General features: G+C 42.9%; 2 protein-coding genes across 4 annotated transcripts in view; both read right to left on the reverse strand.

The window, feature by feature from the left end:
• The window catches only part of LOC115654547 (insulin-degrading enzyme-like), a 220,590-nt gene that overhangs the window by 108,478 nt on the left and 85,716 nt on the right, over nucleotides 1-26,396 (reverse strand).
• Nucleotides 994-26,396, reverse strand: part of LOC115654546 (insulin-degrading enzyme) — a 109,439-nt gene continuing 84,036 nt past the window's right edge. For 2 of the 3 annotated variants that reach the window (XM_030568929.1, XM_030568928.1), the window contains exons 19-25: nucleotides 17,885-17,996; nucleotides 13,728-13,895; nucleotides 10,339-10,611; nucleotides 5,572-5,633; nucleotides 3,925-3,997; nucleotides 2,557-2,624; nucleotides 994-1,938 (exon numbers count right to left, since the gene is read on the reverse strand). In XM_030568929.1, coding sequence (XP_030424789.1) covers nucleotides 1,843-1,938; nucleotides 2,557-2,624; nucleotides 3,925-3,997; nucleotides 5,572-5,633; nucleotides 10,339-10,611; nucleotides 13,728-13,895; nucleotides 17,885-17,996 — 852 coding nt within the window. In that variant the 3' untranslated portion in view covers nucleotides 994-1,842. The remainder of the gene's footprint in view (nucleotides 1,939-2,556; nucleotides 2,625-3,924; nucleotides 3,998-5,571; nucleotides 5,634-10,338; nucleotides 10,612-13,727; nucleotides 13,896-17,884; nucleotides 17,997-26,396) is intronic. The other variant, XM_030568930.1, reaches the window with a different exon arrangement.

Genomic DNA, 26,396 nt, shown 5'->3' on the forward strand with positions numbered 1-26,396 from the left:
CATGCCTCCTGGGACTCTGGGGTGTCTCCCTCCACCCCAGTAGCCTTACTCTCCGCTCCCTCTACACCCTCCCCCACTTCTCCCTGCTCTGAACTCTCCATCGTGCTCCTCAGATTGGCAGTGGGATCACACCCAAGTATGGCATCCAGCTCCTTGTAAAAACGGCAGGTCGTAGGGGCAGCTCCTGAGCGGCGATTTCCCTCACGGGCTTTGCAATAGGCACTGCACAGCTCCTTTACTTTTACCCTGCACTGCAACGCGTCCCGTTCATGGCCCATTAGCAGCAAGGACTTTGATATCTGCCCATAGGTATCATAATTTCTACGGCTGGAGCGCAGCTGTGATTGCACAGCTTCCTCACCCCAAAACACTGATGAGGTCCTGCAGCTCGGAAGTGTTCCATGCTGGGGCTCGTTTGGGGCGTGGAGGCATGGTCACTGATTGATTGATTGCACTCCACAACTGGCTGAGCAAACAGGAAGGGGATTTTTAAAATTCCCGTGGGCATTTAAAGGGGGGGGTCTCCTGAGCCCAGGGCAGTGGAGTGTGAAACGATGAGCAGAGTGGCTGAAAAGGTATGCTGGGATGCCTCCTAATACCCTGGAGGCCAATAAAAGCGCTGTTTGTGTCCACACTTGATTACCAGCACTGCATCACCAGCGCTGGAATCGCTACACCCGAGGCAGACCAGGTGTACAGCCAGCGCTGCAACCAGGGAGTTGCAGCACTGGCTGTGCTTTGCAAGTGTGGACACATACTGAGTTGCAGGGCTGTAACCCCATCACCAGCGCTGCAACTCTCCAGTGTAGCCATGGCCTTGATCTGTGCTTATGTCAAAAACTGAGGCTGGGATCTAGTGAAGCACTTATGCACATCCTTATAGTTATGCACATTTTTAAGTGTTTTGCTGGATAGAGACCTAATATAACAATATACTGGGAAAAAACACATTGGTGACCTCATCTAGTTTATGAACTTGAAACAAAAGTGATATCAATTTAAAAATAAAATAAAAATTTATTATTCAAACAGAAGGAAACAACTCAGAGCAACCCTGAGAAATTGAATGAGGTATTAACAATCAAGAGACAAGCAGAACACTGACAAAAATAAGATGGACTACTCAAGTGTTTCCAGCATTTTACTAGTTTGAATATAAAATGCTCTCAAATTTGTATATAAAGATTAAAACCATGCCAATATATTGAATTACTCTTCTTCTGTTAAAGACAACTCCCTTGTTTATTATTTTGTTGCAAAATTTCCTCTTTTCCACTGATCTACTTAACTCTTAAATAGAAAACAAGTTGGTTGCATTGAGGATCAATTAAAAAAAGAAGGTATCATTCAACACTTTATCCTTCAAAAAATGTCAAAGCTTCCTTTTTATGAAAAGTTTTGCTTCTCCCTCCAACCAAAAAAGGCTTAATAGTTTTTTCCTGAAAAAATTATTATAGAGCTATTTTCAATGGCCTTTTGCAAGAACAACATGGATATTTTAAGCAACATCAATTTCGTCTGGAGGCTTCTTCAAATTCCGTTATCAAAATGATAATTTTAAGGGATATACTATTTTAAAAATATACTCATCTACAAGAGCCTTGAATATTCTGGTTGATTTTGGTTTTCAACAGTTGTTTTGTAATATAAATGACACATGACTACAACTAATTTTCTAATTCTCTGTATCCCTATCACACCATTAATGATGAATGAACCAAGAGTGAATCAGGGACTCTCAGAATGGACAGGATTGTTTATCCTAATAATCTTTAAGATGTTTGTTCATAATGAAATCCCTTGAAATTGATCCCTTTGCATTTCTTCATCCATTGGGATTCTTCACAGTTTTGAAGCCATGACATTGACATGTGGTTTCACCAACGGAAAGAGTGGTAGACTGCGTTTGAACTCTGTCATATTTTGAATCACATCAGGCTGCAGAGAAGTTTATTTGAAAAAAACAAAGAAGAAAAACCTTTGCTCAGTATCAAATAAAACATGAGAAATTGCTCACTTTAAGATTTTATCACTTAACTGTTCTATCCATATACGCACAAATCCTATTTGCTCTCTTTTGCCCTGAAATATCAGATTATCATCCGTTCCTCAAAAATATATCAGTGTTACTATTACACTCACAACCTAATAAAATGGCTTTTAAACTTTAAACCCAATCAAAACTTTCAGATTTATTCTAAATTATTTCAGACTTCATTTATAATATATTTTTTCTATAGCGTAAGTCCTCAGCATACAATTACCCACTTCCATTTACTGCTTCTACAATGGATTAATAGGGACAAGGGCAACCGGAAAGCCCAGCATAAAGCAGAAGTTTCCTATTCTGTTTCAAAACACAGGATAAAATCCACACATACAGAAGCTGGCAACATATTCGTAAAAACGTAGAAGCTCTGGACAGTTGTGAGCCTGAATCTCGATTTGTAATGATAATGTCACAGGCAGGATTTCAAACTGTCTGTACCCTCACTCAATGCCCATTTTTCTATACTATCAAATAATTTTTAGTATTTTTTTTTTTTTTTTTTTTACCTGTGGCAAAGGGGGTGCTGGTGCCAGATTTACGTCATTTTGGCTTGGAAATTCTCCAACAACAGGACCTATTAAACAAAATTAACTTAGAAAGACTGCAGCTTCTAAAATATCTTCTCAAAGAAACTACTACTTAAAAGCTAGACAAATAGCTAAAAGTACAGTTTATGAATTTCAAGATCCCTTCCTGTAGTGTTTGCTTAGCAGAACCCACCAACTAATTTATATTATTAAATATCCCGGATCAATAAATAGTTAAAAGGGTTTTTAAATAAAAGAATCTGTGAACACTAGTCAATGCCACTTCTAATCACCTTCTACAAGAATCAGTATTTAATTGATAGCTACATATACCATTGACTGAATTTGTGTGAAGCAAGGATAACATCTCATGGCCAGTTACAACAATCATACATCTGTGTTCCCTATGTATTTTCCAGGGGCTACCAACATCCTACAACTATTACTCCCTTGGAAAAAGATGGCAGATCACTCTAATTTAATTTACATTTTAAAAGCATATTTATGTTCTTCCTACTCATGCATTTTATTATCAGCTAAAAGAACTTAATGAAAATCAGTCAGTCATGGAAGTTAGAGATGGGAAAGTTATCTTAGAGCCTCAGAGTCACAACATACACACAACCTGATGCAAACTGACAAATGATTTTGCACAAAATAGCGGAAAATTCGTCATCAATCTTGCAGATAATTACTGAAATCATTTTTTATTTTTTACATATTAACTCTAGAGAGGAACAGGATAGTTAATAATAAATGACAACTCAGTCTGTTTTCCAACTGATTAGTTAATTAATTGGAAATAATATCTAAACAAAATTATTAGTATGTGTATTTCAAGTATAGAATAATATGTTTCATATTACCAATTGGAGATTTATATTTTTCTTTCCTCAGAAATGCCCCAACAACAGACCGACATTTTGCTCTTGATCAGAACAGTCTATTCCATTTCTATACGAACATACTCATAGACATACTAAATAGGTATATTTTATTTTGCAGAGCAAAGTGTTTACAGGTTCTTTTTAGTGTCTTCTTATAAAAATAGAAGCTGTACACTTTAGGACATACCATTTTAACATAGCCAGATACTTCAGAATGGGTGAAGGAATGGCAGGCTCATCATCTTTATTGTGGCTGGAAACCCACAACTATCTGAATTTCCCTCAAACTATTTTTAAATATTTGTGTGGAAAATACCTGGGTGAAAATACCTCCCTCCAAGAAGACATAAACCTTTCCAGAATTTGGTTTCATAGCGCATTGGACTTGTACTGCACAACACACTGTATTGTCTGATTTGAACAGGAATAAATTAAAAAAACTACACAATACAATACTTACAGGAATCCATTTCCCTTGCAAGGACATGTACGGATACCTTGTGTCTCCTGGGAGCATCTACTGCCAACATCTTCTGCAGAAAGCAGCAAGGTCAATTATTCCACAACAGAATCTAAGTGACAGCTAGCTGCAATCAGGAAAGGAAGCCCTATCTTGTCTACATATTACAAAGGGAAGACAACCATTTTATGTGCAACTTTAGTGGTAATTAATGTTATAGTCAAATTTTGGTTCGTTGAACCCATGTTGCGCTTGTCCCTGGAAATCTAACCAAAGTTCCAGTCCTTCACAGCTCTTAATGATTTCAGAATAGAGCTGCATGAGAGATTCAGTCTTGTGAAGTTAAAAAGCCCCAAGGAACTAGGGGTGAAATGCTGGCTCCACGGAAATCAACGGGAATTTTGCTGTTGATTTCTATGGAATCAGGATTACACACTAGATCTTTGGTCCTACAAAGATTCTACAGAGCTGTAATGGCAGAGCCCAGCAGCCTTGGGGAAGCACATCAACCCTGAGCACAGATGTCAAAGTCAGTTGGACCAGCTCCTAACTATGTAAATGTTTCTAGTGTCCCCTCCCGCATCCTGGGACAACTGGATAATCATGCACTGTGTATTAGTACAAACATTAAAATGGATAGAAAGAAATCTATTCCAACTGGATGGAGTAGGATTCCACAAATACTGGTACCTTGGACAATCACATAGGTTATCACTTATTAACCATCTGTTAAAGAAATCTCTTCGTAATTTTTTATTTGGTGTCTTTGATTTTTAACAGGTCTCTGTGTGTTTAACTAATTGATGTGTGTAGTGTAGTTGTAGCTGTGTTGGTCGCAGTATATTAGAGAGACAAGGTGGGTGAGGGAGTATCTTTTATTGGACAAACTTCTGCTGATGAGAGAGACAAGCTTTTGAGCCACACAGAGCTCTTTGTCAGCTCTGGAAAAGGAACTTCCAGTCTCATCACAAAATGTGAGGCGAATAAATGTTTAGCATAAACAATCCAGGGACTGGTGCCGCAAGTTCAACCAGTGCCGCAAGCGAGAGTGACGCCGGGAATCCGAGCGGTGCCAGGAATCAGGACAGTGCACCCTTTTCAGTGCTGGGGATCACTGACTTGGCAATGTGGAAAGGCACATCATTGTCAGCTTGCCGTGGAAGAAAAACTGTTGGCAAATGTTGGCATCATTGCTGGCTTGCTGGGGGAGGGGGGGGGGGAGGGGGAGGGATTTTCCGCAACTGTGCACCTGGTCCGCGCACACCTGATTTGAATCGACGTGAACAAGCACTCAAAGAAGAAACATGTTTACAATTTCTAATACTGGATATATATATAGTGTTGTTATTATGGTTGTCATGCTAATGTCAGTTGTAATACATGACTACAGTCAGGCAAATCACTGGGGCAGGGGAGCCATACTCCTATTAGATATGCAAATTCCCACTGAAATCATCAGGAGTTTGTAAATGAATAGTTCCACATTAACTCTGAACTGTAATATTAAGACATCTGGACCAATCATGTTACCTTTACAAGACAGGCATAAACGTACTAACTTATAATTCACACAAATAATTCCAAACATATTTTCCTTTAGTGCCTATGTTTCTTAGTGATAAAGTTCTAAATATTTGACTAACTTACCTTATAGAACTGTATGATATCATCCTTGGTCAGGGTCTTTAGATACGCCACTTCAATGTTATCTGAACAATAAGTTTTAATTAAAACAAGTCTGTACAAAATAGCTAGTTATTTTTCAAAGTATTTTTCTTTCAAATTTAGACAGTGCAAATGATATGCTTTTCATTCTTGACTTACAAGCTACTATTTGAGTCTATGAAAAATAAATAGCAGTGGAAGCTTTAAAGAATTACACAAAATGAGCCCGTTTCGATTAAATGTGCTATAAAAGGACTAGAAAACAGCACACGCTTAAATTAAAAAAAAAAAAAAAACAACTGAATAGTATTCAGTTTCCAAAAAGGCATATCTATTTCTGAACTCCATCTTCAAAAAAAGAATGAATCAAATTCATAACAGATACTGATTTTATAAATGGCTTTTCATTCACATTTACTATACTTAGGTAACCTTTTATTTAGGAAACAACAAGATAGCATGAGTTTTAAAATATATAATAAAAGAAAGAAAATGTGCATGGTCTTCAGTATGCAGTGTGGTCCAAAGTGAACAGGAAGGTCTTATAAATTAGTTTTCCAAAGGAGGTGACTCAGTAGCTATAGGACACTGCTAAATATAGATACATACATTTCAATGTAAGTCCATTGTATAATGCCACTATAGAAGTGTAATTATTACAGAAACAGAGTCTACCACAAGGGGCAGCATAAAAGAAAGAGCAACCTTCAAATGAGGAGACTTGTGAGGCAGGAGGATCCAATTTAAGAATTTCTAAGTGTGTATCATAGATTATTAGGGTTGGAAGGGACCTCACGAGATCATCTACTCCAACCCCCTGCTCAAAGCAGAACCAATCCCCAAATGGCCCCCTCAAGGATTGAACTCCCAACCCTGGGTTTAGCAGGCCAATGCTCAAACCACTGAGAATTAAAACAAGCAGGGTGATAAATACATGACTAAAAAGTCAGAAGCAGATTGGCATTAGTCCATGGTGAGTTTTTCAAAACAGAATTGAATTTTTAATTGAATTCAGAAATGATGGGAAGCCAGTGAAAATAACTGAACAGATATTGCCCTGGTTGGGATGGTGATAAGTAAACACGGGTGGGAAAAAAAATTTTGGTAACAAAGATGATTCAGACTTATAGCCTTTAGAGGAAAGTTAAGTTTGAATCACGTGGTGTGAAAGAGTAAGAAACATGGGACAAAGAGAGGACATGTTCCCCCTTTGCATGAGTTGACTAACTTCCATTTTTGTCAATTCTAGTTACACAAAAACCTTCTACTAAATTCTTCCAAATCAATGTAGGTAGATGGGAACTAAAAGGATCAGGGAACAAGTCAAGGGAAATAAAGAACTAGGTATCATCTGTATAGAGGAGATGATCAAGGATAAGGTTACAGATAGCCATGAGTCATCCTAGAGAGAGAAGCTATATGAACAAGAAGGCTAAGGATGGAGACATCTGAGGCACTGGAAAGCAGGACAGAAAAGGTGTAAAGCTTCTACCCCAGATAAAAAAGCAGCAGAGAGTAGGAATTTTCATGCTGCTCCCTACACCTGGAATAGTGTCAGAGGGGTAGCTGTGTTAGTCTAGCTCTGGAAAAAGTGACAAAAGAGTCCTGTGATACCTTATAGACTAACAGACGTATTGGAGCATAAGCTTTCATGGGTGAATACCCACTTCGTCAGACACTTATGCTCCAATACGTCTGTTAGTCTATAAGGTGCCACAGGACTCTGTCACTTTTTACACCTGGAATAACATCTCATTGACAGTATACCAAGGGCCCTCACTCCTTTCAAAAAGTGTTTTCTGAAAGTTGTACTAAGGCCAATGTATAGGACACTACAGGAGGATACACAGTTAAAGCAATTTCTCATAGGACACTGACTACCCCAACAAAGCTGAACTTGGTACTGTGACAGGACAGCATGTTGAATGGAAAGCAGTGCAGAAGGCTACAGTGGGAAAGGTGGCCACAGAGTGTACAGATCAAAGGAAGGTTGGAGACTGTACTTCTGAGCAGTAACGTTCAGACACACCAAAACGTAAGGCAGAGTAGATCTGGCCCTAAAAGCTAAAATCTGACAAGTCTTTTATTTGAGAAGATAATACATGTTTTAATTGTCAAAATGATTTATCTTTCTTGTCATAAATTGGATTTTAAAGTGTTTACTAAGTAAATAGCGAACAAAGCCAAAATCTAAACTAGAATATTCCATTCCTTTTCTTTTTCTCTTTACCTTTTCGGAGGAGTAGGAGAGAAACATGTTCTTTATCGCAAAACCAATTTAGCTTTCTCTGTGTCAAGATGTACTAAGTAGTAATAAAAAATGATACTCTATCTAGCTCAGAATATTTCAGAAAAACATTATGGAATTGCTGGTGAAAAGAAAAAAATATATAGTTTAAACGGATGATCTAGAAGATAAATGTTTCCATATTGATATAAATTATTTTTAATTTATTTTCAGTGAGACTACTATTATTCTCACCCTAAACACCTCTCCTGTAATGTTTGTAGCCTTTAGAATATAAGATTAAATCTTAGAGTGACATCTAGGCCTGCTCAGAACAGAGACAGACAACATGGTGGTTCAGACACAAGCTGTGGCCTACACTAGTGCTCCCACTCTTGCCAGCACTAGTAGAGCTGCACTGGTAGCAGAAACAGTGGGAAATTTTAGCAAGGAAAAAGCCTATGGTAAAGGCCAAGAATGTCTGCACTGTCATAAGGACTGTGCAAGATAACCATGACTGCACCTATCACAGGCACTAGGTGCACATGTAGTACAATCTTTAAAAATACATACAAAATAATTCAGGCTGACACAAAGTGAATATTTAACGCCTCCTATCATATATCCAATCCTTTAACACCGTTGGCCCACTTTATTGGTTCATGGAACTCTGCAAAAAAGAACTGAAGATCAATAAATGTGGGCTCTGTCCAGTCAAGGGGGAGAATAAATTTCAGAGCATAGGGTCCTTCACTATGAATGTCCTCTGACAAATACTGCAAAACGCAGGTATCCTAGTGGATCTCTCCCAGGGTAGAAAGAAAAGACTAAAAGCACTCACACCACACAGAAATGCATAAAATTATGCACAGAAGGCAAAAAATTAGGTCCCTAATAAATTCACTCCTATTCAGTGCAGCTGTAAACAATTTGCGATCAAATGTTACTTTTAGAAATGAGTGATACAGAACTTTTTAACCATACTTACTTATCTGGGCCTACAGTGTTAATATCAGTGCAGAACCTATACGGTAACCAGATGTTAAGGGGAAAATATTGGGACCGCCGCAGGGGGGACATTTTTTTCTTTCTTCTTTATTACACTCGCCGGCCGGGAATTTGGCAGCAATTCGGCGGAGAGCCCTTTAGTCGTGGACAGTCTTCCCTGGTATTTTGGTGGTGGGTAATAAACCTTGCCGCCAAAGACAGACGCACCGGCCGCCAAAATACTGCTGAAGACCGTCTGCGACTGAAGGACACTCCGCTAAATTGCGCTGAAGACCAGGAAACAAAATATCAGGACAGAATGGTGTCCCAACCATACTCTGGTCGGGACGCGGAACAAACTCCTCAAAATCGATTTTATCGGGACGTCTGGTCACCCTAGGAATCTGTAAGTTTTCCAATTGTAAGAGAAGCATTACTGTCTCTTTTATATAGCTGCATTCATTAATAGCCTGAACAGTCTGAATTAAATTGTTAAACATTCGGAGTGGGGTCCCTTGTGTGGTTTATAATATACTGGGTGAAATAGTGCCTCTGTTAAAGTCAACAGGAGTTATGCCATTGACTTCAGTGAGGTCAGAATTTCACCCATTATCTTTACTGAAAATGCAAAGTATATTTGACTCCTCTTTTTTTCTTGCCTTTCAAGTTATCGACTATGTCTCTAAGGCCATGTCTACATCTAAAATTTTGCAGCGCTGGTTGTTACAGCTGTATTAGTACAGCTGTATAGGGCCAGCGCTGCAGAGTGGCCACACTTACAGCAACCAGCGCTGCAAGTGGTGTTAGATGTGGCCACACTGCAGCGCTGTTGGGCGGCTTCAAGGGGGGGTTCCGGGAACGCGAGAGCAAACCGGGAAAGGAGACCAGCTTCGCCGCGGTTTGCTCTCGCGTTCCCGGAGCCACCCTGCAAACCGCAGGGAAGGAGACCTGCTTGCTCGGGGTTCCGGGAACGAGAGAGCAAACCGCGGCGAAGCTGGTCTCCTTTCCCGGTTTGCTCTCTCGTTCCCCGAACCGCCGAGCAAGCGGTTCTCCTTACCTGCTTGCTCGGGGTTCCGGGAACGAGAGAGCAAACCGGGAAAGGAGATCAGCTTGATTACCAGAGGCTTCCTCCTTCCACGGAGGTCAAGAAAAGCGCTGGTAAGTGTTTACATTGGATTACCAGCGCTGGATCACCAGCGCTGGATCCTCTACACCCGAGACAAAACGGGAGTACGGCCAGCGCTGCAAACAGGGAGTTGCAGCGCTGGTGGTGCCCTGCAGATGTGTACACCTTCAAAGTTGCAGCGCTGTAACACCCTCACCAGTGCTGCAACTTTCTGATGTAGACAAGCCCTAAGAGATTCCTGGAGAATATTTCTGTGTAAATTTCTGTGACAAGCAGATAAGAGAAATGCAAGAATTTTCAGTCATTAAACTGTTATTATTTAAGTACAAGTGGAACTAACAGTATGTTTCAGCACTTCAGCCCTCAATTTCACATTGTCATCTGACAAACAATTTTCTGTTTTTCTTACCTCTGTCAAAGTTATATTGCTGGGAAATTATTTCTCCCCAGTATTTAGCACACTCTGCAGACAAGTTCTTTGGTTTGTCTAGACGATGAATTGCTAAAGCTTGGATATGTTTCTGGAAGGCCTCCTCTGACATGTCTTCAATGCACTTCTCCATAGTTTTTAGGAAAGCTTCAACTCTGCTTTCTAAATAGTGCGGTTGTTTTTCTGACTGAATAATAAAATCCAATCCTTGGATGCCATTATCCTGTCGCGGACCACTGAACACAATGTAACCTTGAGAAAAGAGAAAAAATTGCAACTGGTAAAATACATCTATATCTATGTCCAGTAAAAATGTTTCAGTTTGCCTTCTCTTCAGTGAATTGTGGCTACTAACAATGTAGGATACGTGACCATCTGTTCCGTATTTGTAAAAGCAGCAAAGAGTCTTGTGGCACCATATAGACTAACAAACGTTTTGGAGCATGAGCTTTCGTGGGTGAATACCCACTTTGTCGGGTATTCACTCGAGCTCATGCTCCAAAACGTCTGTTAGTCTATATGGTGCCACAGGACTCTGCTGCTTTTACAGATCCAGACTAACACGGCCTCCCCTCTGATACTTGTTCCTTATTTGTCAACAGGCAACACACCCTGTCCCATATTTTAGCAAGTTATTCGAAGTGTCACACACTAGAAATGAATCTATGATTTTACATTTTGTATGATTCCATGAATAAAACATTGCAGAGTTCAAAAATATAAGCTACATCTTGTATTTTTCAAAGTTATCTTTTATTTTCCTGAAATGGATGTGGTTCCCCTAGAGAAAGCGAAAAAAAAGAAGGAAGAAAGGTTGTTTGTCATTATTAGTTTCTGATACTCAGATAATAAGTGTTATTAGGTTGAGCATTCAGAATAATTACTTAGATCTACTATTTATATCTAGTTACTACTTCTCAGTTTTATAAAAACTTTCATTACACACATACAAACCCAGAGCAGCGGAACAGTCTCATTTTGAAGTAATTTTTCCATGTTAAACCTTCATCACTGAGGTTTGGTACAACTCTGTGCAATTTACACACAGCAATGCACTGGAATGATTTTGGAATTCATTCTATCGACTATAAAAAGGAATTTTATTAAGTGGTCCTATTCATTTATCACAGTGGTTCTCAAACTTTTGTACTGGTGACCCCTTTCAAATAGCAAGCCTCTGAGTGTGACCTCTCTTATAAATTAAAAAACAGCTTTTTATATATTTAACACCATTATAAATGCTGGATGCAAAGCAGGGTTTGGGGTGGAGGCTGACAGCTCGAGACCCCCCATGTAATAACTTTGCGACCCCCTGAGGGGTCCCGACCCCCAGTTTGAGAACCCCTGATTTATCAGTTCCTGTAGCCATGTTATGATTAACATTCCAGCAGTTGTTTCCTCTATAGAGCTGTACTACTCTCTCAATGTATTATATACTGAAAAGTATCACTATGGTTTAAAAAGTTAAGATTCTCAGGACAGAGGAAGGCCAGTGATCCTTGCTGAAATCCATACAAATAGGGAAATTCTTAGTAAAATGATCAAACCTCTAATATTTGGCTAATACCTATATTACACACAATGGACCCCCATCTATAACATTATGCAGCCGTACAGACCTGTGCCTATATACTAGAAATGTGATCCCTTAATTGTTTATGTCCATGTTTACATAGGTTTAAATTAGAACCCTATTGGTCTTTTACTAGCTTTTTTTATATCTCCAAATTAATATTCATTTCCAAGTTGATAACTTACATTATATTTTAAATACTGGGTGGCAAGCGGGACTTACTCTAAGTCTTTACTCAGCTTACCAAGGCATTTTGTGCTTGGTATTCTGCATTTTCATGCAATATTCCCCCCCACCCCCCACACACACCCACCACCCATACTGCTTATATTGTTGGTCACTTGTCCTTCAAACATAGCATTAGTTTACCTAAGAATAAGATCCTTCATAATGAAAAGTTCTATCAACATAACAGGTTTTATTGTTATTACAGTAGCACCCAAAATGTAATAACAAAGGATATGGATATAGTTCATGCTCCAATTATTTTATTTGTAGGTATTAAGCTAAAAGTGATTGTTTAAAAGATATGATTTGCAGCCTGGCATGTCATGCCATCTAAAAAAGACCATTCCATGTGTAGTGTGTGTTGTGGAAGAAAGGGCAATGACAGTTCTGGGAAAGGAAGAGTGGTTTTACTATTGTAAACACCCACCTAACAGAGCGACAAGTTTAGTGAATGCAGTTTAAGGAACTCAGCTAGAAGACTGTGAGGCTTCATTTTTTTCATTTTGTTGCAATTTCATAATTTAAGCTCTCTCTTGTGTGGTAGTGTCTCTGCCTAATCTAAGAGCAGCCGCTGGATAAAGCATGGGCAAACAGTGGCTCTGTCTCTGACACTGGAGAGGAATCAGAGTGTAGAGATATTGGTGAAAAATTTCATTTGAATTAGCTCTGATATATGTGCAGTCACATCCTTACTAACATGAGTCATACCTAGGGCTTTGTAAGCATTATTGCTTACCACTTCCCATAAAGGCAGTGTCACTGATCCTCTGTCAGTATTGCTCAGTTTTCTTCTGGCAGTCATTTAGCTTCGGGAAGCTGGGCTAATAATCCCACTCTCTCCTGTCATTCACAGCTTTAGATGAAAGAACGGGGTACCTTAGAGACTTACAAATTTATTTGAGCATAAGCGTAAGCTTTCGTGAGCTACAGCCCACTTCATCAGATGGATAGAATGGAACATACAGTAAGAAGATATACATACATACAGAGAACAAGAAAAGGTGCAAGTTGCCATACCAACTCTAAGAGGCTAATTAATTAAGATGAGCTATTATCAGCAGGAGAAAAAAAACAACTTTTGTAGTGATAATCAAGACGGCCCATTTCAGACAGTTGACAAGAAAGTGGGAGGATATTTAACATGGGGAAATAGATTCAATTTGTTTAATGACCCAGCCACTCCCAGTCTCCATTCCAGACCAAGTTAATGGTATCTAGTTTGCAAATTAGTTCCAGTTCAACTGTTTCTTGTTGGAGTCTGTTTTTGAAGCTTTTCTTTAGACGAGATGGTTTCTGTACAGCCACTAAGACACCATTTTTTTCTGGAGTGAGGCAGTCTTCAAATATTTCAGTCTTGATCTTAAAAGCTATGCTTTTTTCATCTCAGATTACCTTTGTGAACTGTATAGTCTTTGGGATCTTCATTAGTTAAAATAACTTTTATTTACCAAAATGTCCTTTAAATGGCATTCAGGGAGCAGGGTAGAAGCAGAGCTATAGAAAGTCTATCATCACACTTATCCTTATTTCTTACTGAGATATGGAGGGTAACCCAGGCAAAACTCACCTAACTGTTCCTTGGTACGCAGAGTGTTGAAGCAAGGCTCTGATATAATTTGACAGAAGAGCTCCAAAAACATATTCTCAGAGGTACTCTGCATATCTGTTTGGTAATATATTTCTATGCCACAGTTGTTATGAACTTCATTCCTCTGTTGATAGACAAACCAGCCTCCTAAAAGAGAAAGTTAAAGTAATTAGGCGCTCTCTCTCACATACACACCTTCCCAAATAGAGTCCAAGTAGAAAAAACAGACAGTCTAGCTGCAGACAGAATCTGATTACAAGAAAAAGACAGATTCAAAGCAAATCTTCGATTAATAACACTGGTCTACAGTTTGAGACGTCGTCTGCTTCAGAGATAAAATGTGATATTTATTATGTATTTTGATGTGCTGAATTCAAATATGACAATTAGAACAACTGATTGGCTACTGTTTCTAAGATATTTAAGTTTTTACGTTTTATGTCTATGTACATTGTGTAGATAGTCGAGTTTTAATCATAAATTGTAAACCTAGGTCTTTTCATGTGTTTATGGTTGCTTTACATGATAATATTTCACCTGTCCTGTTTATGTAACACTTTAAAAATCAGCAAAAGGGTTATATAAATAAAATTTATTATGAAACAAAAGGCACAAAACTATTATGTACATAGTTTAGTCCTATTCAGTGTCTACTCGGAGCTTCTTGGCTTGTCTCTTGTATTCATTAAATGGAGTATCTCTTGTCACTGTCCAGCAAGAGTCTGCAAGCATTGATGGGCTCCATTTGTCCTGATAGCCTGTCAGGAGATTCCACCGCTGTAGTCTGGAGCCCAACAGCTCTGCCTTACTCTTGGGTAGTTCCAAATCCCTGAGAAGGTCATTCAGTTCACCTTGTGTTATGAGGTGTGGTTCAGAGGAGGAGGAGGATGGGAGAAAATGTGGGTCTTGTGACACTGATGGTTCAGGACTAGAAGTTTCATCCTCTTCCTCGTCTGACTCGAGTGAGAATGATTCTGGTGCATCAGGAACCGGCAGTCCTTCTCCGTGGGGTACTGGGCGTATAGCTGATGGAATGTTTGGATAATGCACAGTCCACTTTTTCTTCTTTGACACACCTTTCCCAACTGGAGGCACCATGCAGAAGTAACAATTGCTGGTATGATCTGTTGGCTCTCTCCAAATCATTGGCACTGCAAAAGGCATAGATTTCCTTTTCTTGTTCAACCACTGGCGAAGATTTGTTGCACAAGTGTTGCAGCATATGTGTGGGGCTCACCTCTTGCACTGACCTCCAATTTCGAGGCCAAAATAAAGGTGATAGGCTCTCTTAACCATAGTGGTTATACTGCGCTTTCGTGATGCAAAAGTCACTTCACCACAAACACAGCAGAAGTTATCTGCACTGTTCACACAACTATGAGGCATCTCTGCTCACTTTAGCTAAACAGAAATGTGTCCCTTTGCAAAATCAAACACTGACAAATAAGAGAGCACGACACTGTATGATTTCTAGAGTTGATATAGTGCAATTTGTTCAGCAGAGTGATGTGTGCTTCGTTATGATTGCATCATCCATGACTTCTAGGAATAACAGGATGCAGTTCAGATCATGTATGACGCAATACCAGCTTCAGATTGCATCATTCATTGTTTTGCCTAAAAAGCAAGTACTGTCCAAACCCAGTCATAGATTTATTCATAGATCCAGTCAAAGATGTATTTTAGTCATTTCTGCTTTAAATTGAGATCCTTTCCCTTTATAACTCACTTATCCTCCGCCATTCCCAAGTCAAAGGTCGTATATACTGACCCAATAGCATATCTTGAAAACTAGAGCCAATCAACAATTTTAAGCATCATTTTTGTTCTCAGTGACCCAGAATTAGTAAAGTTGGACTACAGTTATTTCAGAAGCATTTTGGCTGTAGAGCAGTGTAATCAGGCAACTGTTCACCAACCTGTGGGAGACAGATTTTTATAGTATGTTTACAAGGTTAACAAATCCTAGCCTGGAGAGTCACATGGGTAAGTGTATTCCACAAGCAAAGGGTCCTTGCAGAGAACAACATGCCGATGCCTCTTCTCTTATAACGATCTCAAATGCACCTGCTGATTTCCCACTGATTAGATTTGGAGACTACTGCGCCCATCATATCCCTACGGATCAGGGTTGAGGTACATTTGTGTGATTGGAGGGAACGCTTGCACTGCCTCTCCTGTGCTTTATTTGTTCTGTAAACAGAAGACTTCAATTTCTACGACAGTCAATCCAACAGATTTATAAGCATTAAAAGTAATTCAATAAGTAATACCAATAGCTTCTTTGGTACAAGGCATTTCCTACAGGATAATGATCAGCTAGAGATTATGGCTTTTTGCTGTACATTAGCTATCTATTCGTACATATTCTCAGGAATTGTCCTCAATCTCCGTATTAATAATTGCTTAAATCTTGACTTTTTGGAGAGTGCACAAAAATTGAGTACTATAAATAAATTCTGTAAAATCACCATAGGTTAAAAAATAATCAGCTATTAGACATGGCAAGAAGTTATTTGGATAGAAACTACACTTTACTCAACGAAGCGAAGGCAGCAGCACATCACTGAGTGTACAAGTGCAAAAAATGAAAGTTGTTCTCCAGGAGCTCTGGTCATTCAATGTGGACATTAATACCTCGTACAGAATGAGGCAGGGCTCTCACTTTGACAGTGTAGAATAAGGGAGGGCTCAGATAAGGGAAGCATGTGTGGTGCCGACTGCAGAAGTGCAGAGGAGGCTCCTGGCACTGCGGTCCCCTAACTGATTCTGATACCACCACTATCCCTACTACTGGAAGAGCAGTGCTGGGATGTGGTGCCAACAGGCATGAGGATTCAGTGGCTCGCTCCATTGGATGTGCTATAGAGGGCACAGACCTGGAAAAGTCCTAGACCAGTGGTGAGGTTAGGACCAAAAGGCAAAGGAGGTCTGCAGCTGCCTGGTACGCTGACGAATAAACACAGTCTGTACTGGCATCTCCCTCATCGGTAACAGACTCAACGGATGCCTGGGGGGTGGTTTCTGACCTTCCCACTCAGTACTGGGGAAGGGTCACAGGCACCCATGTCTTCCTGCCCACCACCACCAGCTCCATGTCTGTCTGCGCTTTTCCTGAAGGAGGCAGAAGTGTTACCCCGAGAACTACAGTGGTCGTGGCTGGTCTTATGTGACAATTCATCGGCAGAGTTGACAGGGAACAGCTTCTCCACCTCTTCAGAGAGGCACCTGCTCCCACACGCTAAGCCTGAGGGTGAGGGTAATTGTTGGCCTGATGAAGGCTGCATGGCCTGCTCAATGTGGAAGTCCCAGGACACCTGAGTCCTTTTATTGAACAATCTGCAGATCGAACAATGTTCTTTAAGGCTGTCCTTGCCAAGCCAGAGCAGGCACCAGGTGTGGGGATCATTGTTAGCGATCACTCCCCCACATGACGGACAGTCTTTAAACCCCAGTGAGGGCATCAACAGGGAAAAAAACCTACTAAAGCTAACACTAACTACTACCTACCACTAACTACTAACTACATGCAATTAAAAACTATGCTAAATCTGATTGCAAGGATGTAAGGTTATACCACATAGAACTCTGACTCCAGCCATGGGCGGTAAGAAGGAACTGAGAGGAAGGGGTCAGGATGGTGCCATCTCAGATAGCTAGGCGTGGGGCCATAGCCATGAGGCATGAGTGCTGTCCCTCACAGGTATTGCTAGGCAAAATCTCTGGCACTGGTGCACTAAGCACACACAACCCTAATGGAATACATATCTGCATCCATTCAAAGAACAATTTTTACTTTAATGTTGTTTTGTTCAAATTGCTGTGCAAGCCACATCTCTGTATTCATCCTTCACATCAACACTCCAATATATTAAGCAGCTAAATATTATTTTACAGTTCTACAAAAAATAGTTACTGAGCATAACAGAAAGATTAATGTCACAGACCTACCTATGCTACTTTTTTCATATAATGATATTTCCCATTTAATTCTGCAAGATTTACAGTGCAAAATCTTTTGAAGTTGATTTCTAGACTAACTACAGGTAATATTCACTTCAAAAAGTCATTAGAAGACACCAGGAAACAGCTTTAAATTACTTGCTTTATAACATAGAAAAAATGATTCAACTTACTGTCAGGAAGCTGCACTTCTCTGTATCTTACGAGCTGACTGGGAAGGAGGGGCTTTGTATGAGCATGCTCAATGAGAGTGTCCTCAACCATTTGCATAATTCCTAATGCAGCCTGGAAAAGAAGACATTAAATACAAGTTTTTTTATTTAATCCCTGACAATCCTAAATCTGGCAGCACACTGAAGGACAGCAGTTATTGTTGGTTAGATGCAAAATCAGTAATAGAAGGATGGAATGGTTCATTTAAAACAAAGTATACGTAAGTGAAAAATAAGTGAGATTATTTTCCTTACATTAGTTTACTTTTATTTTGTGTATTTATTACTATTGATTTTATAGTAACCAAGTGCTACTGGCGAGCATACCTTTGGCTACATTCATCTTTACACATTTAGCTAAACATTTTGGACCTATTCTTAACGTGCCCTCACTTTCTTACCCTTGAAGTATTTATCTGTGCAAACTTGGAAACTGCATATGTACTCCCCAATTTATATACACAAATGACATTTTGTTAGCTGTTAATTTGGTTTCTCCAAGTCTTTCCATATCAGCACAGCTATTCACCCCATTTTGTTGCATTGGTGGAGTTGGGACTGTTGCGATCAAAGCAGTCCCCTTTTATACGGGGATAAAAGTGACAGCATATTTTTTTCCTGTCTCCAGCTGCTGGTAAGGAGAATAGGAAAAATAATTTTGTCCAGCAGCCAGTGACAACTGTTAATTTGACAGCAAGTAAATTTCACTTGCATAGACTGAGTTCACAGTTGAAGGCCTGCACTTTAGGGCTGGAATTTTCAAAAGAGTCTCATGAAATCAGGCTCCAACTCCTAGTAAAAATAAATGAGACGCCTCTAACTCTCTTAGGTGAAACCCTTCCTAAAATAAGACGGTTACTCACCTTTGTAACTGTTGTTCTTCGAGATGTGTTGCTCATGTCCATTCCAGTTAGTTGTGCGCGCGCCACGTGCATGTTCGTCGGAAGATTTTTACCCTAGCAACACTCGGTGGGTCTGCTGGCCGCCCCCTGGAGTGGCGCCGCTATGGCGCCAGATATATACCCCTGCCGACCCAGCCACTCTTCAGTTCCTTCTTACCGCCAGTGTCAGTCGTTGGAACAGTGGAGCACGGCTCGGTGATGTCCACTTCCCTAGCTACCCGTAGTCCTCATGTATATAGTTATATAGCTATAGTTATATAGCTATAATCCTTTTATATATATATATATATATATATATATATATATATATATATATATATATATATATATATACACACACACACACACACACACACACACATATACATGTTATACATTTTTTCTTTACTAGCATAGTTAGTTTAGTAATAGTTAGCGGGGTTCGGGGAGTAGCCCCTTCCCCGCACCCGGTGCTCAAGCCCATGCCTGGCTCACCAGGTTTTAAACCCGTGCTCGGCCTGCCACAAGCCAATGCCGACAGGAGGTCTGCACGACTCCTGTTTGAGGTGCCTTGGGGAAATCGCACTTCACAGCTAAGTGCCTCATTTGCAAGGCTTTTAAGCCGAGAACAAAATGGAGCGGGACTTTCACTTACCCCTCCACCTTTGGCACTGAGCGCTGGTCAATCGGCGGGCAGAAGCGCCTCCCCGGCACCGGACCTCGCCGGCACTGCCAAGGCCTCTCGGCACTGGCCGTCGCTGGCACCGAAGTCGATTCGGCATCGCTCCCTCTCTCCGAGGTCGAGAAAGCCCATGACTCCTGCTGCCAGTGCCTGACAGCTCCCCGGCACGCGCCGTGGTTGAGCTCCCTGCTCCTGCTGCTTCCGTGCCAACTGCACCGCAGCCAGAGAGCTCGTCTAAGTCGGATCGCCTGACACCAGTAGAGGAACCGATGACTTCGGTACCATCGATTCTGGTCCCATGAGGCCATCGAATCCAGTGCCTGACTGCTCCCCGGTGCGTGCCGTGGTTGAGCTCCCTGCTCCTGCTGCTTCCGTGCCACCTGCACCACAGCCAGAGAGCCTGTCTAAGTCGGATCACCCGGCACTGACACCTGCCGAGGCACTGACGACGTTGGCATCGTCGATGCCGGTCCCACGAGGGCCATTGAATCCGGTGCCTGACAGCTCCCCAGTATGCGCTCTGGTTAAGCTTACTGTTCCCTCCACGCCGGGGACATTCCCAGCAGCGAGGGATCTCATTGCCATGACAGAGTAGATGCTGCCTGAACCCCCAGCACCACCAGTGCGGGTAATACAGTCTCTTCGCAAGCCACCCCTTGATACAACCGTCCTCTGTCGGCACAGCAGAGCGGCACTGTTCATGATCACGGTCCCGCAGATGCTCTAGGTCCTGTCGGCACTCCTGCTCCCGACGCCACTTGCAGTCCCAGTGCTGTTCTCCTCCTCGGTACCGGTTGCACTTGCCGCACCGGTCGGTGTCCCATTCGCCGATCCGCTACTCTTGGCACCGTTCCAGCTCCTGGCACCGCTACAGACACCGTGACTCCTGTAGCCGCTCCCAACATCGAGCCTCGAGATCTTGGTCGACCTCCCGACACTGCTCTGGTCGCAGGTCCAGATCTTGTTCCAGGTACCGGTACGCCTCCCGGTACCGGTCCCCGGTGCCGAGTTGGGCAAAGTCCGGTAGAGTCGGATACTCTGACCATGATTTTTCAGCCTTCTAAGGAGGGTAGCACTCTATATGGACCTCCAGCTGGAGGAGGTCCTGGAGGTAGGGGACCCAGTAGTGGACATTCTATCGGCGGCTGCCCCACTAGAGGGGCCCTACCCCTTTATTCGGACTATCCAGGCGAATGCCGATACTCTATGGGGGGTACAACTACTTGTATGTCCGTATTTATCAATACATTAGAAGCAAGAGGAAGAACAAGGACAGGGTAGCCCCACTGCTCAGTGAGGAGGGGGAAACAGTAACGGGAGACTTGGAAATGGCAGAGATGCTTAATGACTTCTTTGTTTCGGTTTTCACTGAGAAGTCTGAAGGAATGTCTAATATAGTGAATGCTTACGGGAAGAAGGTAGATTTAGAAGATAAAATTAAAAAAGAGCAAGTAAAAAATCACTTAGAAAAGTTAGATGCCTGCAAGTCACTAGGGGCCTGACGAAATGCATCCTAGAACACTCAAGGAGTTAATAGAGGAGGTATCTGAGCCTCTAGCTATTATCTTTGGGAAATCATGGGAGACGGGGGAGATTCCAGAAGACTGGAAGGGGGCAAATATAGTGCCCATCTATAAAAAGGGAAATAAAAACAACCCAGGAAACTACAGACCAGTTAAATTAACTTCTGTGCCAGGGAAGATAATGGAGCAGGTAATTAAAGAAATCATCTGCAAACACTTGGAAGGTGGTACGGTGATAGGGAATAGCCAGCATGGATTTGTAAAGAACAAATCGTGTCAAACTAATCTGATAGCATTCTTTGATAGGATAACGAGCCCTGTGGATAAGGGAGAAGCGGTGGATGTGATATATCTAGACTTTAGTAAGGCATTTGATACAGTCTCGCATGAGATTCTTATAGATAAATTAGGAAAGTACAATTTAGATGGGGTACTATAAGGTGGGTGCATAACTGGCTGGATAACCGTACTCAGAGAGTAGTTATTAATGGCTCCCAATCCTGCTGAAAAGGTATAACAAGTGGGGTTCCGCAGGGGTCTGTTTTGGGACCGGCTCTGTTCAATATCTTCATCAACGATTTAGATGTTGGCATAGAAAGTACGCTTATTAAGTTTGCGGACGATACCAAACTGGGAGGGATTGCAACTGCTTTGGAGGACAGGGTCAAAATTCAAAATGATCTGGAGTAATTGGAGAAATGGTCTGAGGTAAACCGGATGAAGTTCAATAAAGATAAATGCAAAGTGCTCCACTTAGGAAGGGATAATCAGTTTCACACACACGGAATGGGAATAGACTGTCTAGGAAGGAGTATGGAAGAAAGAAATCTAGGGGTCATAGTAGACCACAAGCTTAATATGAGTCAACAGTGTTATACTGTTGCAAAAAAAAAGCAAACGTGATTCTGGGATGCATTAACAGGTGGGTTGTAAACAAGACACGAGAAGTCATTCTTCCGCTTTACTCTGTGCTGGTTAGGCCTCAACTGGAGTATTGTATCCCGTTCTGGGCACTGCATTTCAAGAAAGATGTGGAGAAATTGGAGAGGGTCCAGAGAAGAGCAACAAGAATGACTAAAGGTCTTGAGAACATGACCTATGAAGGAAGGCTGAAGGAACTGGGTTTGTTTTGTTTGGAAAAGAGAAGACTGAGAGGGGACATGATAGCAGTTTTCAGGTATCTAAAAGGGTGTCATCAGGAGGAGGGAGAAAACTTGTTCACCTTAACCTCCAATGATAGGACAAGAAGCAATGGGCTTAAACTGCAGCAAGGGAGATTTAGGTTGGACATTAGGAAAAAGTTCCTAACTGTCAGTGTAGTTCAACACTGGAATAGATTGCCTAGGGAAGTTGTGGAATCTCCATCTCTGGAGATATTTAAGAGTAGGTTAGATAAATGTCTATTAGGGATGGTCTAGACAGTATTTGGTCCTGCCATGAGAGCAGGGGATTGGACTCGATGAACTCTCGAGGTCTCTTCCAGTCCTAGAGTCTGTGAATCTATGGGTCCTCCTCCCTGCTCACTAGTCGTTCAGTCCATTAAGGAAAGGGAACGGCATGGCCAACAGGCGCCAGCCCCGAAATCAAAGGAGGCTAGGCGGATGACCCTACTCAGCCGCACGGAGTACTCTGCAGGGGCCTTATAGCTCTGCGTGGCAAATCAACAAGGCTTGCTTAGCCCATATCACCTGGGTGACGGTGGATAAGTTTCTGGAGCTTCTCCCTCAAGACTCCTGCCAAGAGTTCACTGCCCTCTTGGAGGAAGGAAAAAGGGTGGCCAGAGCTTCCCTCCAGGCCTTGTTGCATGCAGCAGACTCAGCAGCCAGGGCTCTGACATCGGGTGTTACCATGAAGAGCATCTCATGGCTTCAGGTTTCAAACCTCCGGCCGGAGCGGCAGTATACCATTCACAACTTACCATTTGATGGTAAAGGCCTCTTCGCGGCGAAGACAACCCCAGGCTGCAAAGCCTGGAGGACAGCAGGGTCCTAATGCGCTCTCTCAGCGTGCATACACCGACGACCTAACGCAGACCTTTCCGTCCCCAGCCACACCGCCGTATTCTGTGCCTAACCACAGAGAGGACTTTGGCAGACGGCGCGGCCGAGGTGGTCGCAGACGACCGTCAGGACCCCTAGAGGGCCAAGATCGAAGTCCCCCGCAATCACCACTGGGACCAAAGACGAACTTTCAAAGGTGCGCCCGAGGGCGGCGGGATAGCACTCCTACTTCCTCTTGGCATGATCCCAGTTAACTTCAGATCGCTGGCTCCTACACATGGTGGAGTATGGGTACCACCTTTAATTTGTTCCAGCCCTGTCCATCTTCAGGGACCCCTCTCAAGAGCAATTCCTCTTACAAGAGGCGCAGACGCCGATGGACGAAAGGGGCAAGGGGTTTTACTCCCATTATTCCCTAATCCCCAACTCGTACGGAGGTCTCAGACCTATCCTAGACCTGCGAGGACTCAACCAGTTTATGATAGGTTTAAGTTCCGCATGATATCCCTGGGAACCATTATCCCATCTTTGGATCCTGGAGACTGGCATGCCACCCTCGACATGAAGGACGCATACTTTCACATCGCCATCTTCCCTCCGCACAGGAGATACCTCCACTTCTAGCCAATCGTCAGTACTTCCAGTTTACGGTCCTGCTGTTTGGCTTTTCTACAGCCCCACAGGTATTAAACAAGTGTATGGCCGTAGTCGTCACCCACCTCTGCCGACGTCGGATATGCATTTTCCGTATCTGGACGATTGGCTTATCCGAGGAGACTCAGAGACACAAGTCACTCAGCATGTGGGCATCGTCGGGGACCTATTCACACGTCTAGGCCTGATGATCACCATAGAAACATCCATTATGGTTCCCATGCAGAGGTTAGACTTCCTAGGAGCTATCCTGGACTCCGACCTAGCCGGAGCCTGCTTACCACAGCTGCAGTTTCAGGCGATGGCAACAATCATCCGAGGTCTGCAGACTTTCCCAACAACCTCGGCTCACGCTTGTCTTGCTCTCCTGGGTCCCATGGCTGCCTGCAAGTTTGTAACCAAACACGCCAAGCTCCGCCTCTGTCCTCTCCAAGTTTGGCTCAAATCGGCGTACAGCCCGGACAGGGACCCAATGGTCACGATAGTCACCATTCCCTCGAGCACCCTAGGCTCCCTAGAATGGTGGCTAACTCCTTCCCTGGTGTGGACAGGGATGCCGTTCCATCCGCCCCAGCCCTCACTGTCCCAGACGACGGACGCTTCATCTCTCGGCTCGGGTGCTCACCTCGGTCACCTTCGAGCTTAAGGCCTTTGGTCTTCTCAGGAGCTGGCGTTCCACATCAATGTCCAAAGATGAGAGCAGTCCACCTGATGTGCCAGGGATTCCAGTAGCAGCTGCGAGGCTGTGGTGTCTCAGTGTTTACAGCCAACACAACGGCCATGTGCTACATAAACAACCAAGGAGGGACATGGTCCTCCTTCTTTTGTCAGGAGGTCATCCATCTCTGGGACTTTTGCATAGCCCACTCGATAAATCTGGTAGCATCCTTTCTCCCAGGCGCTCGGAACGCCTTGGCGCTTCGGCTCAGCAGGTCTTTCCTGTCTGACGAGTGGTCGCTCTGCCTTGATGTGATGCATTCTGTTGAGAGAAGTGGGGATTTTTCCCCACATAGACCTGTTCGCTTACCGCAAGAACAGGAAATGTCTGAGGTTCTGCTCCTTCCAAGGTCTCTCCCCGGGATCGATCTCGGACGCTTTCCTATGCCGTGGAAGGACCAACTGTTTTATGCCTTCCCACCATTCACCCTGGCTCATTGGGTCCTGCTCAAACTTTGCAGGGGCAGGGCGTGCATCATCATGATCACTCCAGCTTGGTCCAGGCAGCACTGATACACCACGTTGCTCGACCTGTCAATAGCCAACCCAATTACTCTGCCACTCCACCCAGACCTCATAACTCAGGACCACGGCAGGCTTCGCAACCAGGACCTGCAGTCTCTTCACCTCACGGTGTGGCTGCTGCGTGACTAAACTGGGGTAGCAGGAAGCCTTCCACCTGGTCAGTGTACCTGGCCGAGTGGTAATGTTTCTCTTACAGGTGCGGAACGCTTGATCTTACTCCTACTGAGGTCTCCATCCCCTCTATTTTGGACTGCCCTCTGGCCTACAAGAGCAGGGCCTAGTGGTGTCATCGCTGAGGGTACACTTGGCAGCCATCTCTACCTTCCACCCAGGCTAAGGTGATCGTTCCGTAAGCCCTCTATGGTTAACACTCTATGGTTTCAAGGTTCCTCAAGGGCTTGGAGCACTTACACCCTCAAGTACACTGCCCCACCCCAACCTGGGACCTCAACCTGGCTTTAACCAGACTTATGTCTCTCCCATTCAAGCTGTTAGCGACCTGCTCGCTGCTATACCTGTCTTGGAAGACAGCTTTCTCCATAGCCATTACATCGGCCAGATGAGTCTCCAAGCTCAGGGCTCTTACGGTGGTTCTGCCGTACACTATGTTCACAAAGGCAAGGTGCAGTTACGACCACACCCGGCTTTCCTCCCTAAGGTGGTTTCGGCCTTTCATGTTTACCACACTCAACGCAATGAGGGCAACAATTGCACTCTCTGGATGTCTGTAGAGCGCTCGCATTTATACTGAGCGGAGAAAACCATTTTGTAAAACGCCCCAACTCTCGGTCGCAGTAGCAGACCGAAGGAAAGGCCTACCTGTTTCCTCTCATGACTCATAGACTCTAGGACTGGAAGGGACCTTGACAGGTCATCAAGTCCAGTCCCCTGCCTTCATGGCAGGACCAAATACTGTCTAGACCATCCCTAATAGACATTTATCTAACCTACTCTTAAATATCTCCAGAGATGGAGATTCCACAACTTCCCTAGGCAATCTATTCCAGTGTTGAACTACACTGACAGTTAGGAACTTTTTCCTAATGTCCAACCTAAATCTCCCTTGCTGCAGTTTAAGCCCATTGCTTCTTGTTCTATCATTGGAGGCTAAGGTGAACAAGTTTTCTCCCTCCTCCTGATGACACCCTTTTAGATACCTGAAAACTGCTATCATGTCCCCTCTGTCTTCTCTTTTCCAAACTAAACAAACCCAATTCCTTCAGCCTTCCTTCATAGGTCATGTTCTCAAGACCTTTAATCATTCTTGTTGCTCTTCTCTGGACCTTCTCCAATTTCTCCACATCTTTCTTGAAATGCGGTGCCCAGGACTGGACACAATACTCCAGTTGAGGCCTAACCAGCGCAGAGTAAAGCGGAAGAATGACATCTCGTGTCTTGTTTACAACACACCTGTTAATGCATCCCAGAATCATGTTTGCTTTTTTTGCAACAGTATCACACTGTTGACTCATATTAAGCTTGTGGTCTACT

Source organism: Gopherus evgoodei, chromosome 7 (genome assembly GCF_007399415.2).
Source record: "Gopherus evgoodei ecotype Sinaloan lineage chromosome 7, rGopEvg1_v1.p, whole genome shotgun sequence".
NCBI lineage: Eukaryota > Metazoa > Chordata > Testudines > Testudinidae > Gopherus > Gopherus evgoodei.